The following is a 12,407-nucleotide window of genomic DNA, read 5'->3' as shown; positions in this document are numbered from 1 at the left end:
GGTTGTATCCCATTGAGATCATTGATCTCTTTTTCAAGGGAGACCTGCTCAAGTAGGTTCCACATGAAACATTAAAAACATAAACAGAACAACAAAAAGGACATCATACAGTAGCATTACAGGGATTACAATTTACATAACTATCCACATGAACAGGTACCAACAGCTTCCGATTGAGTAGCATCCAACCGAGCTTTAAAAACATTTAGTGGCACCAGATTGCTCAGTTTCCATTTCAATTGCAGACTATTCCAGGACAGTGGAGCTGTGCATCTAAATGCTATCTTCCCTAAGACAGTCCTAGCAGTTGGCACATTTAATAAAACCACAGCATGCGATCTCAGGCAGTAGCCACTTACAATTCGCCGTGAGATCAGGGAGCAGATGTAGGATGGAAGTTTCCCTAACATGGCTTTATATATAAAAATGTACCAGTGACTGAGCCTCCGTACAGTTAGAGAAGGCAAGCCAGCCCTTGCATACAGGGTACAGTGATGGGTTAATACTTTACAGTGTTCAAGAATGGGAGTAAAGAAAGTTGAAAGTGTGAACATTTAATCGTGTCTTTTTGTTCTAAATGTATCCTAAGCATCTGTGACTGTCATGTTGTTTAGGTTTTTTAACTGAATTATTATTTTTCAGGCCGGAGGTTTTTTCTTCTGATAGCAGTGTGTTGGTGGCTCATACTGTTAGCCATCATGGGTCTCCGTATCTACTGTGAGTATCTTCTGTGTGAATGTCAGTTCAACAGTTTGTATTAGATGTGACCTGAAGCTCTGTAACTCTGTCTGTTGACCAAACCACATCTCCCCTCTCGTTTGCTGCAAATATTCTGCAATAGGAGGCTGTAATGTGTGTCAAGGGGGAAGTGTGTGTGTGAAGGTGTCTTCCTGTTCTCCATATTTTGCAAAAGGCAGTGGTTTGAAATGTCAGAGCTGTTGTAAGATGTCTACAATACAGAGGAGACCAGTCACTTTCCAAATGTAGTTAGCTCTTTGCTATGTGAAGCAAACATGTGAACCTATTCTTCAATGTTTATCAAGAACATTAAATCACTCAGAGACACAAGCCTTACAGCCCAACACCTTCCTCTGTCTGTGTCTGTAGTGACCTATGAACTTTCAGGAAACAATGCCGAGCTGTACTCACGAATCCAGGAGCTGGAGACACAGAAGAAGAACTTGAAACAGCAAAATACAAGACATGACACCAAAAAGGATTGAGTTCAACGGATGTGTGTGAATGGAAGTGATCTGACTGATAGGTAAGAGATTCATTGCTAAACACTTTGAATAATAACATCTATCAGCCTTTGTCTAAACATCATTTTCCATCCTCAGCTCCTTTAATGCAGAGGCTGTTGACGGTCGCTGTGCAATCTCTGTCCTGAGAGAAAACAATTGGGTATCAGTGAGCTGTGGTGACCACAAACGATGGATGTGCCAGAAGAATTCTTTATCTCTATCTTTTTAAACAGGACAGTCATACTAAGAAAGTTACTCTCTTTGATTGAAGAAAATGAAATACATGTACAGGCCTATAAATGTAAAACTATGGATTATCCTACTTAAAGGTGGGGTATGTAATTCACTTCAGAAACACTTTTTGTTATATTCCATGGAATGCTCTTAACATCCCGATAGCAATGAATATATTAAATGCTTTGACAATAGATACATAAAAAAATGTCATCTGTGGAAGCCGTGGCGCTGTAAAAAGCACGACCAATCATCTGAGCCGGCCCGGCTAAAATAACTGGATGGCCTACCTGCCTGTCAGCCTTCCATCTGTGCACAAACTTATCTCGTGCCCTCATTGGTCATGTGCGCGTTCGTGTGTGTTGGAGGAGGGGCTCTGTAAGGAAGTCTGAAGGAAGAGGCAGATTTTTTTCGGCTGCGTACTTTCAAATTCTAGCGCACTCGAGCTGGTTTCTCCAAAATTACATACCCCACATTTAAGTACAAAAATAAAAATAAATTCCAAACATTTAAATAGATTTTAGCTTGTCAAACAAAAAAGGAAGAAAATAACGTTAATTACATAAACTTTGCATAAACTTAATACATTTAAGCAATAGCTCACGACAGGCGTGGTTCGGCCCATGCTATTTGAATGGTGGTACTTTTCCAGTTGGTCTACCTGCTCTTCATGTGGCTCTGCATGTCGTCGTTTAGGTGCTTTCTGGAGATAGGCACTGCTCAATCCACTCCTCCATAGTGAGGCCACCCCGGAGGTCGAAGTTAACCTTAAATGTTTCCATCTTGAGCTTTGTTAGTTAGTTAGTTTCGTAACGGACGTAATGTAACAGTTGTAACGGTTGTAGCTTTTTCTCAGACGCGGAGGGATACATGACTCGTGAAAAGTAACTACAATTCTACCTGTGATATACTGTGATGCCCCTGTGGGTCCATCATTAGAGAGGGTGTGGCTGTCCTGTCTGGGCTGTGTTGATTGCACTGATTGCAGTAACTCAGCTATTTAAAGCCTCTCTGTGCTCGCTCTGCTTTTCCCTACAGGCCTCCGGTTTTGTTGAGTATATGCTGTTGTTACTTTAGTTGCTTTACTTTGTGCACCTCAACACCCTCACACATATACGTCCATGCAACCCTCACCCTGCATTTACACTACTGATACCACTGACGTCCACACCTCATGCTTTACTTATTGTTGCACTTCATTTGATTTGGCTAATTTGAATTGTTTGGTTAAATAACCATATTTTAGTAACCGTTGACATGGTGTGTCTCCTCTTTGTTGTGGCCTTTTGAGCCAGGTCGTAACAAATGGGGGCTCGTCCGACGGGTTATTTGGTTAAAAGTTTGTGTAGGGCTCAGAGCACATGGTGTCATTGAGCAGCTAATTAGTTGATGTGGTCCAGCTGTGTGCTGGCTTGGCGCTGCTATTTGGGAGACACATCATGTCTTTTGTGTTTCAGGAAGCTTTAGTGTTTGACATGGCGTCAGGTTTTGTGTGCCAATCAGAAGGTAAGATGTTGCTGTTTGTTACGCTTTTGTAAAGACATTTTCCCCGCTAGGCTTAAGTGGTGTTTCCCCTTGGGTTGCGTCTGTTTGTTTTTTTCATAGTGTTGTGGCGACGTGGTTAGTGTCAGCTGTTTTCGGACAGCTGTCTCGGGGGCACGTTCACATGATTTTGTGGTGTTGCCTGCGTGCAGGTCGCTCCATAATTCCGCCGGGTTCCAGTGCGTAATTACCCGCCGCAAGCCACATGAAGACTAGGTGAGATTAGCAAGATTTTGGTTAGGCAGTGAGGGGGAAATTCTCTGTTGGGGTTTGTCTTTTGCCCCTGCGTGTTGGCAGGTTAATACTTTGCTTTCTGTTTGGTTATAGGTAGTATATTATGGCTTCTTTGTCGGCGTTTGTGGATGCCCTCAGTGTCTTTCTTAGACGATTGCAAGAAGGCGCAGTTGGTCGAAATTGCAGAGCATTATGAAATTGCTGTTGTAGGGAGCAAACGGAAACATGAGATTAAGGCTGTCATGTCATCTTTGTTTGAGCAGGGGGTGTTGCAGAAGAGTGAGTCTGGTGCTGCAGGGGTCGTGCCGGTAGTGGTTCAGACAGCTGGTTTGACGTTCGAGCAGCAAAAGGAGCTTTTGAGCAGGAGAGGTTGCGGATGGAGTTGAGGTTGGAGCAGGAGAAATTGAGGTTGGAGCAGGAGAGGTTGGAGTTGAGGGGTCAGCAGCAGGAGGTAGAGAAGCGTTTAGAGGTGGAGAAGGTGCTGAAGGTGGAGAAGATGAAATGTGAGGGGGTGCTGGAGGTGGAAAAGATGAAATGTGAGGTGGAACATGCTAGATTACGGCTGATTGGAGAGGGCAAGCTTTCTCCGGTGGAGGATGGTTCTGATAGGTCGGCATCAGGTAGTGGCGATATTATTTCTTACTTGCGGTTAGTGCCAAAGTTTAATGAGCGTGACCCTGACATTTTTTTTACTCTGTTTGAACGCATAGCAGGGGCAAGAAACTGGTCAGATTCGGACAGAGTGCTGTTACTTCAGTGTGTACTCACTGGGCGAGCACAGGAGGCCTATTCAGCTGTTTGTGGCGAAAATGCTTTGGACTATGCGAGAGTAAAATCAGCGGTGTTAAAATCATACAAACTGGTTCCTGAAGCGTATCGTCAAAGGTTCAGAAGTTGGGTCAAGGGGGATAAGCAGACACATGTGGAGTTTGTCTGTGATTTGACTTCTCATTTTCAGCGGTGGTGCGCGGCAGCAAAGGTTGTCAGTTTTGACGGTCTTTGTGAACTCATTGTATTGGAACAATTTAAAGATGTTATCCCTCAGCGTGTGGTCACTTATGTAAATGAGCAGAAACCTTCCACCGCGCTTAGAGCTGCTGAATTAGCGGACGATTTTGTGTTGACGCATAAGGGCAGTTTTACTGAGAAGTGTTCTAGGGGTGATTGGAGACGTGGAGAAGATGTTGGCTATTCCCGCGGTGGTGCAAAGTTTTCACCAGGCTCCTCACGTAGATTTGCAGGTCCGGGGCGATCCGAGGGCGCCAGAGTGGGCCAATGTCATTATTGCAGAGAAGAGGGTCATTGGAAGGAGCAGTGTCCGTTGCTGGAACCTGAGGGGAAGCCTCGTGTTTCAACACATGCTCCAGCTATGTGTTGTTCTGCCGTTTTGGTTAAAAAGCCGCAGGGTGTAGGATCGGGCATGGTGCCTGATAAGAAGCTGGTTTGTGCCGACTTGGATGTGGGTTCTGGTTTTGAGCCGTTCATAACGGAAGCCGTTGTGTCAGTAGTCGGTAGTGACAAGTATGTTCCGATTAAGGTGTTGCGTGACACAGCAGCTAGATACTCATTTATTGTTGAGTCAGTGTTGCCTTTTTCGTCTCAGAGACAGAGACTGGGGATTTTGTGTTGATGAGGGGCATGGAGATGGGCTTGAGTCCCGTGTCACGTCATACATTAGTGCTGGATTGTGAGTTGGTGCTGGGGCTTGTGTCTATCGGCGTGCGTTCCGCGTTGCCAATTGATGGGGTACAGATGATTTTGGGCAACGATCTCGCTGGAAGTGCTGTGTGGGCTGGTGTGCCACCGTCTGTGGTGGTTTCCAGACCATTGGCATCTGTGGAGCAAGATGAGAGCGGTTTGCAATTTCCAAGGGTGTTTCCAGTTTGTACTGTTACGTGTGCACAGAGCCGTAGGATGTCGACTGACCTGCCTGTTTCGGAGTGTAGGAAAAGTGTTGTTGAACAGGTGGTCTCACTGCCTGATCTCCCTTCGTCTGTGTCAAACGAGGAGGAAGACGAGGAGACTCTTCCTCGGTCAGAGATCCAGCAGGGAAATCAGTTCACCTTCGGCAGCATTGAGAGAGAAGAATACGATATTATATCACGGCTAAGAACCAATCAGATTGCTTGATTTGACTTGTCCGTTTTATAAACAATAATACATGAAAGTTAACTCATATATAATGTGGATTATTTAAAAATCAATCTAGCTTTAGTTTGACTTCTGGATTTCTATTGGGCTTGCAAAATAAATGCAATTTTTTATTTCCTTGACATATTCATGTTGTTTTTATCAGTCTGGATGGTTAAACTTGTTTGTATTAGAGATGCAATGCTTAAACTCTGCAGATTAGTGCAAGGACTCTGATATTTTATTGCTTCTAACGGCCAACAGAGGGCGCTGCATCACTTGTTCTCAATACAATGTTCCAGAGTCTTTTTCTTTAAAGGGGACCTATCATGCAAAATGCACTTTTGTACGTCTTTTATACATGAATATGTGTCCGCGGTGTTCCAGGGAACTCACCAAGTGTCAGAAAACACAACCCTCTCTATTTTCCTCCATACCCAAATCTCTAAAAAAGTGGCTGCAACGGATCTGATAAAAACTGATCCAGATTTGAACACTGAACACTGTCCTGACGTCAGGACAGTGGTGCTACGGCTATTGGGCCAACTCCACCAATCAGGAGGAGACAGCCACGGCCATTGCCGTTCGAAAGCGCTGGAGACGCTGTAGTACATATGCCAGGCCTGTAGATGGTGCTGTTCTCACAGAATCTGCCCTTGCAAAAACAGAGCTAAAAAATGTCAAATTGAGCAAAATGAGGCATGGCTAAAATGCATGATCTGTTTGGTATTTTGAAAAAAAAAAAGTATAAATATGCCTTATACTGTATAGGTATGGTCCTACACTATATTATTCAAATATAGCATGATAGGTCCACTTTAAGTATTCTGATGTATACTTTGTTTATTTGCCCAGATGACGGATCATTTAATCTATCTGTATTTTTATCTATGAGCAATGTCATGTTTTACTCTGTTGTCACCAGTGAATAAATGTGCTGCCATACATTGTTGTTTTGTCTTTTTCTTGAAAACATCAGTAGGCTTTAATCAAGTCAGGACGAACTTGTTATTGCCAATTATGTAATATGTTATAAAAATAAGATAGAAGGAGATCTGAGGCCTGTACTACGAAGCTGGTTCAACCTAACCTGGATATGTTTGAGTTAGCCGGTTGGCCCAATCCAAAACATACGCGCTTTTCGCTAAGCTGTACTACGACGCTGGTTATCAAGCTCAAGCCAGCCGTGTCCTATCTAGTTAGGTGCGCGTTCACATGAAAGGGGTGGTATTTGGAGCATTCGACCAATCTCAAACATGGACAAGCGTACTGACAGCGCAGCGTCATACTTCCTGAATGAAAAGTGAACTTTAATATTAGTCAAATATGAAGAAGTTAAACTTTAAACATCCATGACTTAACCTGTTCCACTCTGAGCCTGTTTTTCAGGTCTCAGGCTCGAAAATGACATTCCCAGAACAAATGACCATATCTTCCCTTCTAAAAGGGTTAAATTAATAATCTTTGTTCTCAAAGTAATGATAAACCTGTGACTTGAATGTAGAAGTGTCAGAATCAATATAAATGTTTTTTATTTTAAAGAAAATTCAGATTTTACATAGTAAAAAACTGTAAATTATAGTGTCCGTCCAAAAATTATTTTTTACAGATAGTGAAAACTACCCTTGGATGATGGGTTAGTAGACTAAAAGCTTTAAGAATCCAAAGTACAACATATAATAAGTACCCTGTATCAAGATTGATGCAAAACAAGTGAAATTTGACCTTTTTAGAGAGATTTAGCCAAAAACCCCCACTTCTGGGGTCATTTGGGTGGATTTGACCTATCTCTGGCCCCCCTTGGTCGATTTGGTTGGTTGACACACCCTTGTGACCGTTAGAGCCAATAGAATCGAAGGGGGAGGCCCACTCACACACTCGTTGTAAATAGAAAAGGTGGGGGCTACGCGTCTAGAACTGAAACTGGATTTGCAGATTTTCTCCTTCTGGAGTTTGGAAACTAAAAATCCGTTTTATTTCTTATGGATTATCAGAAATAATTTCAAAGAAGGCACAGATACATAGGATGAACCTATGGATTAACTGCAGTATCGTTTTTGTATCGTTTGAATGCCATTGAAGACCAGTTTTGACCAAGGTAAGCCATATTGGCGTTTTTAGCTACTTAGCTCCACATGTTGTGATGTACGCTTTCGTTTATAGCGTCGCGAATGTTTATCACTGAGTGTTGAGGTGGGCACCGGTAGATTCAGTGTCTCCAGGACACCAAAAACGAGTGGTTGGTTTTGCATCTAGGATAAGTAATAAGGGAGTTGTGAGTGAGTTTAAGTGCCTTTGTAGGTTACGTTTTTTCGTCGAGGCTAATTCAGAGGCTGAGTGCTAGCATTGTGGGTTTTTTTTGAAAAAAAAAATTAAAAAGATCAGTTAGCTGAGTTTCTTCCCGTTACATGGATATAACACATTCATAGTTTTATTCAATATTAAGATTCCTTAAACATTGTTTCCTGCAAATGACGCGTTTATCCGCCCGGGCGGAAGGTGCGTAACAGGTTAAACACTTTATCCAGGATAAAAGCCACATAGCTGCACCTGCAAGGTGAATACAGCTGGTAAAAGAAAAAGCGTTTGAATGCGTACATCAACAGGTTTATAATATCACTGCCCCGTCCAAGACACGAGTCGATCTGACTTTAATTACATTTGACTCGAGTGTTTCGTCAACTTAATGTGTTGCTTAAAATAATACTTCTGCATACAGTATGTGACACTGTGAGTGTTGCACGGCCAGATACGGCTCAAGAAGCTGACTCAGATAAGGAAATATATGATACATTATGATGTGATATGATATGAATGAGAATGGGACACATCGACGTCTGCACTCATTGTGCCGCGGACTGTACTTAACCTGTTAAGCCCGAGAGACCCCGGTACCGGGGCTCTGCCGCAACATCTTGCAGGAAACAGTGTCTGAGGGCATGTTCATTTAATAAAATTATGAATGTTTTATATCCATGTAACGGGAAGAAATTCATCTCACTGATCATTTTTTTTTTTCTTTTTAAAAGAAAACCCACAATGCTAACACTGAGCCTCTGAATTAGCAACGAGCGAAAGATGCTAACACCTTACTGCACCGAAAATAACTCACAAAACCTTATTATTTATCTTTTCACCACATCCAACACATCGATTCACATCGTGAGGTGACACAGAATCTATTGACACCAACATTACCACTGAATTATACGTATTTGCGACGTTATAAGCAAAAACGGACATCAAAACAGGTGACGCTAGGTAGCTAAAAATGCTAACATTTTTACCTTGGCTCTATGGTCTCTCCAAATTGGTCTTCAATGACATTAAAATGATAAAAACGCTGCTGAAGTTAATCCATAGGTTAATCTAATGTGTCTGTGTCCCTTTGAAATTATTTCTGATAATCCATAAGCATTAAAACTGCTTTTCCGTTTCCAGATGTCAAAGCTAGAGATAGGTTCACTCTGATTGAAAATTACATGCGCGAAGCCCCCACCTTTTCTCTTCACAATGAGTGTGTGTGGGGGACTCCCCCATCGATTATATTGGCTCTAACAGTCAGAAAGAGGTGTCAACCATCAAAATCGAGCAAGGGTGGCCAGAGATATGGAAAATCCACCCAAATGACCCCAGAAGTGGTTTCTTTTTGCTAAATCTCTCTAAAAAGGTCAAATGTCACTTGTTTTGCATCAATCTTGATACAGGGTACTTATTATATGTTGTACTTTGGATTCCTAAAGCTTTTAGTCTACTAACCCATCATCCAAGGGTGGTTTTCACTATAAGTAAAAAATAATTTTTGGACGGACACTATAATTTACAGTTTTTTACTATGTAAAATCTGAATTTTCTTTAAAATAAAAAACATATATATTGATTCTGACTTTTCTACATCCAACTCACAGGTTTATCATTACTTTGAGAAAAAAGATTATTAATTTAACCCTTTTAGAAGGGAAGATATGGTCATTTGTTCTGGGAATGTCATTTTCGAGCCTGAGACCTGAAAAACAGGCTCAGGGCTTAACAGGTTAATGTTACTCTGATCCGGTTACTTATGTTGTGGCAGATATTTAAGTAAGTTTTCTTAACGCTAATGTTATAATAGTCAGATTGCTCTGAAGATGGGATGGGATATTCTATTAATTTTCACGTTCACACAGTCAGTTTATTTTTGCCGGCCGTCTTTCCTGCAACGGCAGTTTTTCTGTATTTCCTCTATCCTGTAATATGACTTGATAGCTTTAAACTCCGCACACGGAGCTCTGATTGCTCAGCAGGCGGTGCTTTCACTGAGTTGATCTCTTAGCCTGCAACCTAACCTCCTCCCGAGGAGGTTAGCCGCTCAGCATAAGTTACCATGGAGATCTAGCCCGCTAAAAAGAGAACCAGCGTCGTAGGACCGGAAAACCCGAGTTTTCCCTGAAGTCAGCCGGCTAAGCGAAAATCCGGCTTCGTAGTACAGGCCTCAGGCCTCAATATTCAGTCACTCTGTCAACATCAGCACCAGCAGAGTTTCAGAGAGGGACAGGAAGTGGCATTGAGAGCATTTTGGTGACCTAACATACGTTTTTTGGGCCTAGAAATCCAATGCAGATCCAAATTGCAGTTAATATGATTCTATTATTGGGAAATCCAATATTTTTGGATGTGTGGCTGTATTAAAACTCTGTGAAAGGGCAACACGTTTTCAAGTTCCGGAACTATTTGGGAAGTATCAACATGACGTGAGAACAAGAGATTAAAAAGATGCCATCTCCACCTCGAAGCAGAAGTCTACTGAACCGTCACATCAGAGAGACACTCTCATCAGGACTGCAGCAGGACTTAGTTCAGGACGAAAGGAAAAATAATCGAGGATATGGGTAATTAAAGAATATTCCAGAATTTATGTGTGTGTTTGTGTCTAAGATACATCCTATGATATGTTTTTATTTGCCTTTATCAACATGGTTTGCTATGTAAGTTGCTTCTGAGGCTTGACCACTCCCTAGCAGCACATTATTTTAAATATCCAAATTAATTTAAGATTGAATCTTTACAATTATAATTGATCAGCTCGGCTGAACATAGAGACATAATGTTTGATGCATTTGGGGATTTTTTGAGAGTGAATTAAGGAATAGCTTGTAGTTTATCAATATGTTAACCACACATGATGAACTATTACTAAATACAAAATGCAATCAATTTTTAACAATAACAAGTACAAATGTTTTATTTATAAAATATTAGTTTGTCTAATTGGTCTTTAATCTCGTTATAAAAAGTCAGCATGATACACTTCTCCGTCTGTTTTTAGTTCTGCTTTTCTGCTCCTGATTCTTTGCGTGACAGCAACTCATTTTACATTGTTGTGTTTGATTATAAAATCCATCATTTAGTAAAATGGTTCCTCATGCGTGCTGAACATAATGGGAGTGAAGCTGCATATCTGATGAAACAGTATGTGTTTATCTTCCAGAGGAAGTCACAGAAGAAGCTGACTATGTGAATGCACCAGAAGGCCCTGCTGATAAAAAGGCAACGCGTCCAGGTGAGCTGTGAACACAAGTAACCATGAGATCTATGTAACAGTCATTTTATTTAAATAAAATTGGGATGAAGGTTACAAATGTGAATATTAAATCAGCTCTTTTTATTTTATATTAACCGTTAATTTTTCACATTGGGAGTGATATATAGATATATAGATAGATAGATAAATAGATAGATAGATAGGTAGATAGGATCCCGATATGGGAAATGTTTACGTTGCAGCAGCATAAAAAACAAGGCAATATACATAAGAGAAATTAAGACACAATAAATAAACAGTCCAAAATATTTCTGAAATAGAAATAAAATAGCATTAAAAAGTTAAAAAGTGAAATACACATTAATGCCCACAATGTATACAATATCTTGTGTTTCATTACTGCACATATTTGATTCCAATTCTATTTCTAAGATTTCAACCATATTCAATGTAAATACTGCTATATTTTTTATATTTTTTAATGTTATTATAGGTTTCTTAAAATAGTTTTATATCTGTGTTTTACATTTTTCTTTTCATGTATGTTTATGTATGCAACACAACACCAAGTCAAATTCCTCATATGTGTTAACCTACCTGGTAATAAACCTGATACTGATTCTGATCAACTTTATAAAAACAAAACACATTATGTCTATATTTTTCAGAGGACACCAAAAAAGAAGCTGCACCAGAAGGCACCGTGGATAAAAAGGCATTCCCTCCAGGTGCATGATCAATACATTGCACTATTTAATACTGTTAACACGTTTACATAAAAACATAAAGGTAAAACAGTGAGATAGTGACAAAGGTTGAAATGGTTTAGCTGTTTTCGTGGTGTGTTTATAATGTATTGAAAGCATTAGCCTGTTAAATGATTTTGGGCGTTAAGATAAAGCTAATCTCCTGAGCTTGCACTATTTTTATTGTTTTTTTTATTTATTTGTTTATATTACATTTTTTAACCAACCAGCGACCACAGTTTTTAGACTAAACTGTATCTGTGTATATTACTTTAACCCTTTGAAACCTTTCGAAAACATTTGTTTTTCTTTTTCAGGCTTGAGGTTTTTTCTTCCAATAGCAGTGTGTTGGATCATACTGTTAGCCATCATGGGTCTCCGTATCTACTGTGAGTATGTTCTGTTGGAATGTCAGTTCAACAGTTTGAAACAGGCTGAAATGTGTGTTAAGGGTGATGTGTGTGTGTGTGTGTGTGTGTGTGTGTGTGTGTGTGTGTGTGTGTGTGTGTGTGTGTGTGTGTGTGTGTGTGTGTGTGTGTGTGTGTGTGTGTGTGTGTGTGTGTGTGTGTGTGTGTGTGTGTGTGTGTGTGTGTGTGTGTGTGTGTGTGTGTGTGTGTGTGTGTGTGTGTGTGTGTGTGTGTGTGTGTGAAGGTGTCTGCTTGTGTTCTCCATATTTTACAAAAGGCAGTGGTTTGAATCGTCAGAGCTGTTGTAAGATGTCTACAATACAGAGATCAGTCGCTCCGCCTGTTATCT

The 12,407-nt window shown here is 40.7% G+C and overlaps 1 protein-coding gene across 1 annotated transcript; it reads left to right on the top strand.

Annotated features, from left to right (window-relative positions):
* Positions 1 to 2,331: 2,331 nt before the first annotated feature.
* LOC117494871 lies at positions 2,332 to 5,766 on the top strand. The gene is made up of 2 exons (XM_034145869.1): positions 2,332 to 5,219; positions 5,269 to 5,766. Exon 1 carries the CDS (start codon positions 3,631 to 3,633, stop codon positions 4,882 to 4,884), a length of 1,254 nt encoding a protein of 417 aa, XP_034001760.1. The 5' UTR covers positions 2,332 to 3,630; the 3' UTR covers positions 4,885 to 5,219; positions 5,269 to 5,766.
* Positions 5,767 to 12,407: the final 6,641 nt, after the last annotated feature.

The sequence above is a fragment of the Trematomus bernacchii genome, unplaced genomic scaffold, assembly GCF_902827165.1.
Source record: "Trematomus bernacchii unplaced genomic scaffold, fTreBer1.1, whole genome shotgun sequence".
Taxonomy (NCBI): domain Eukaryota; kingdom Metazoa; phylum Chordata; class Actinopteri; order Perciformes; family Nototheniidae; genus Trematomus; species Trematomus bernacchii.
Note: the sequence above shows the minus strand (reverse complement) of the source record. Positions and strands in the feature narration are given on the sequence as shown.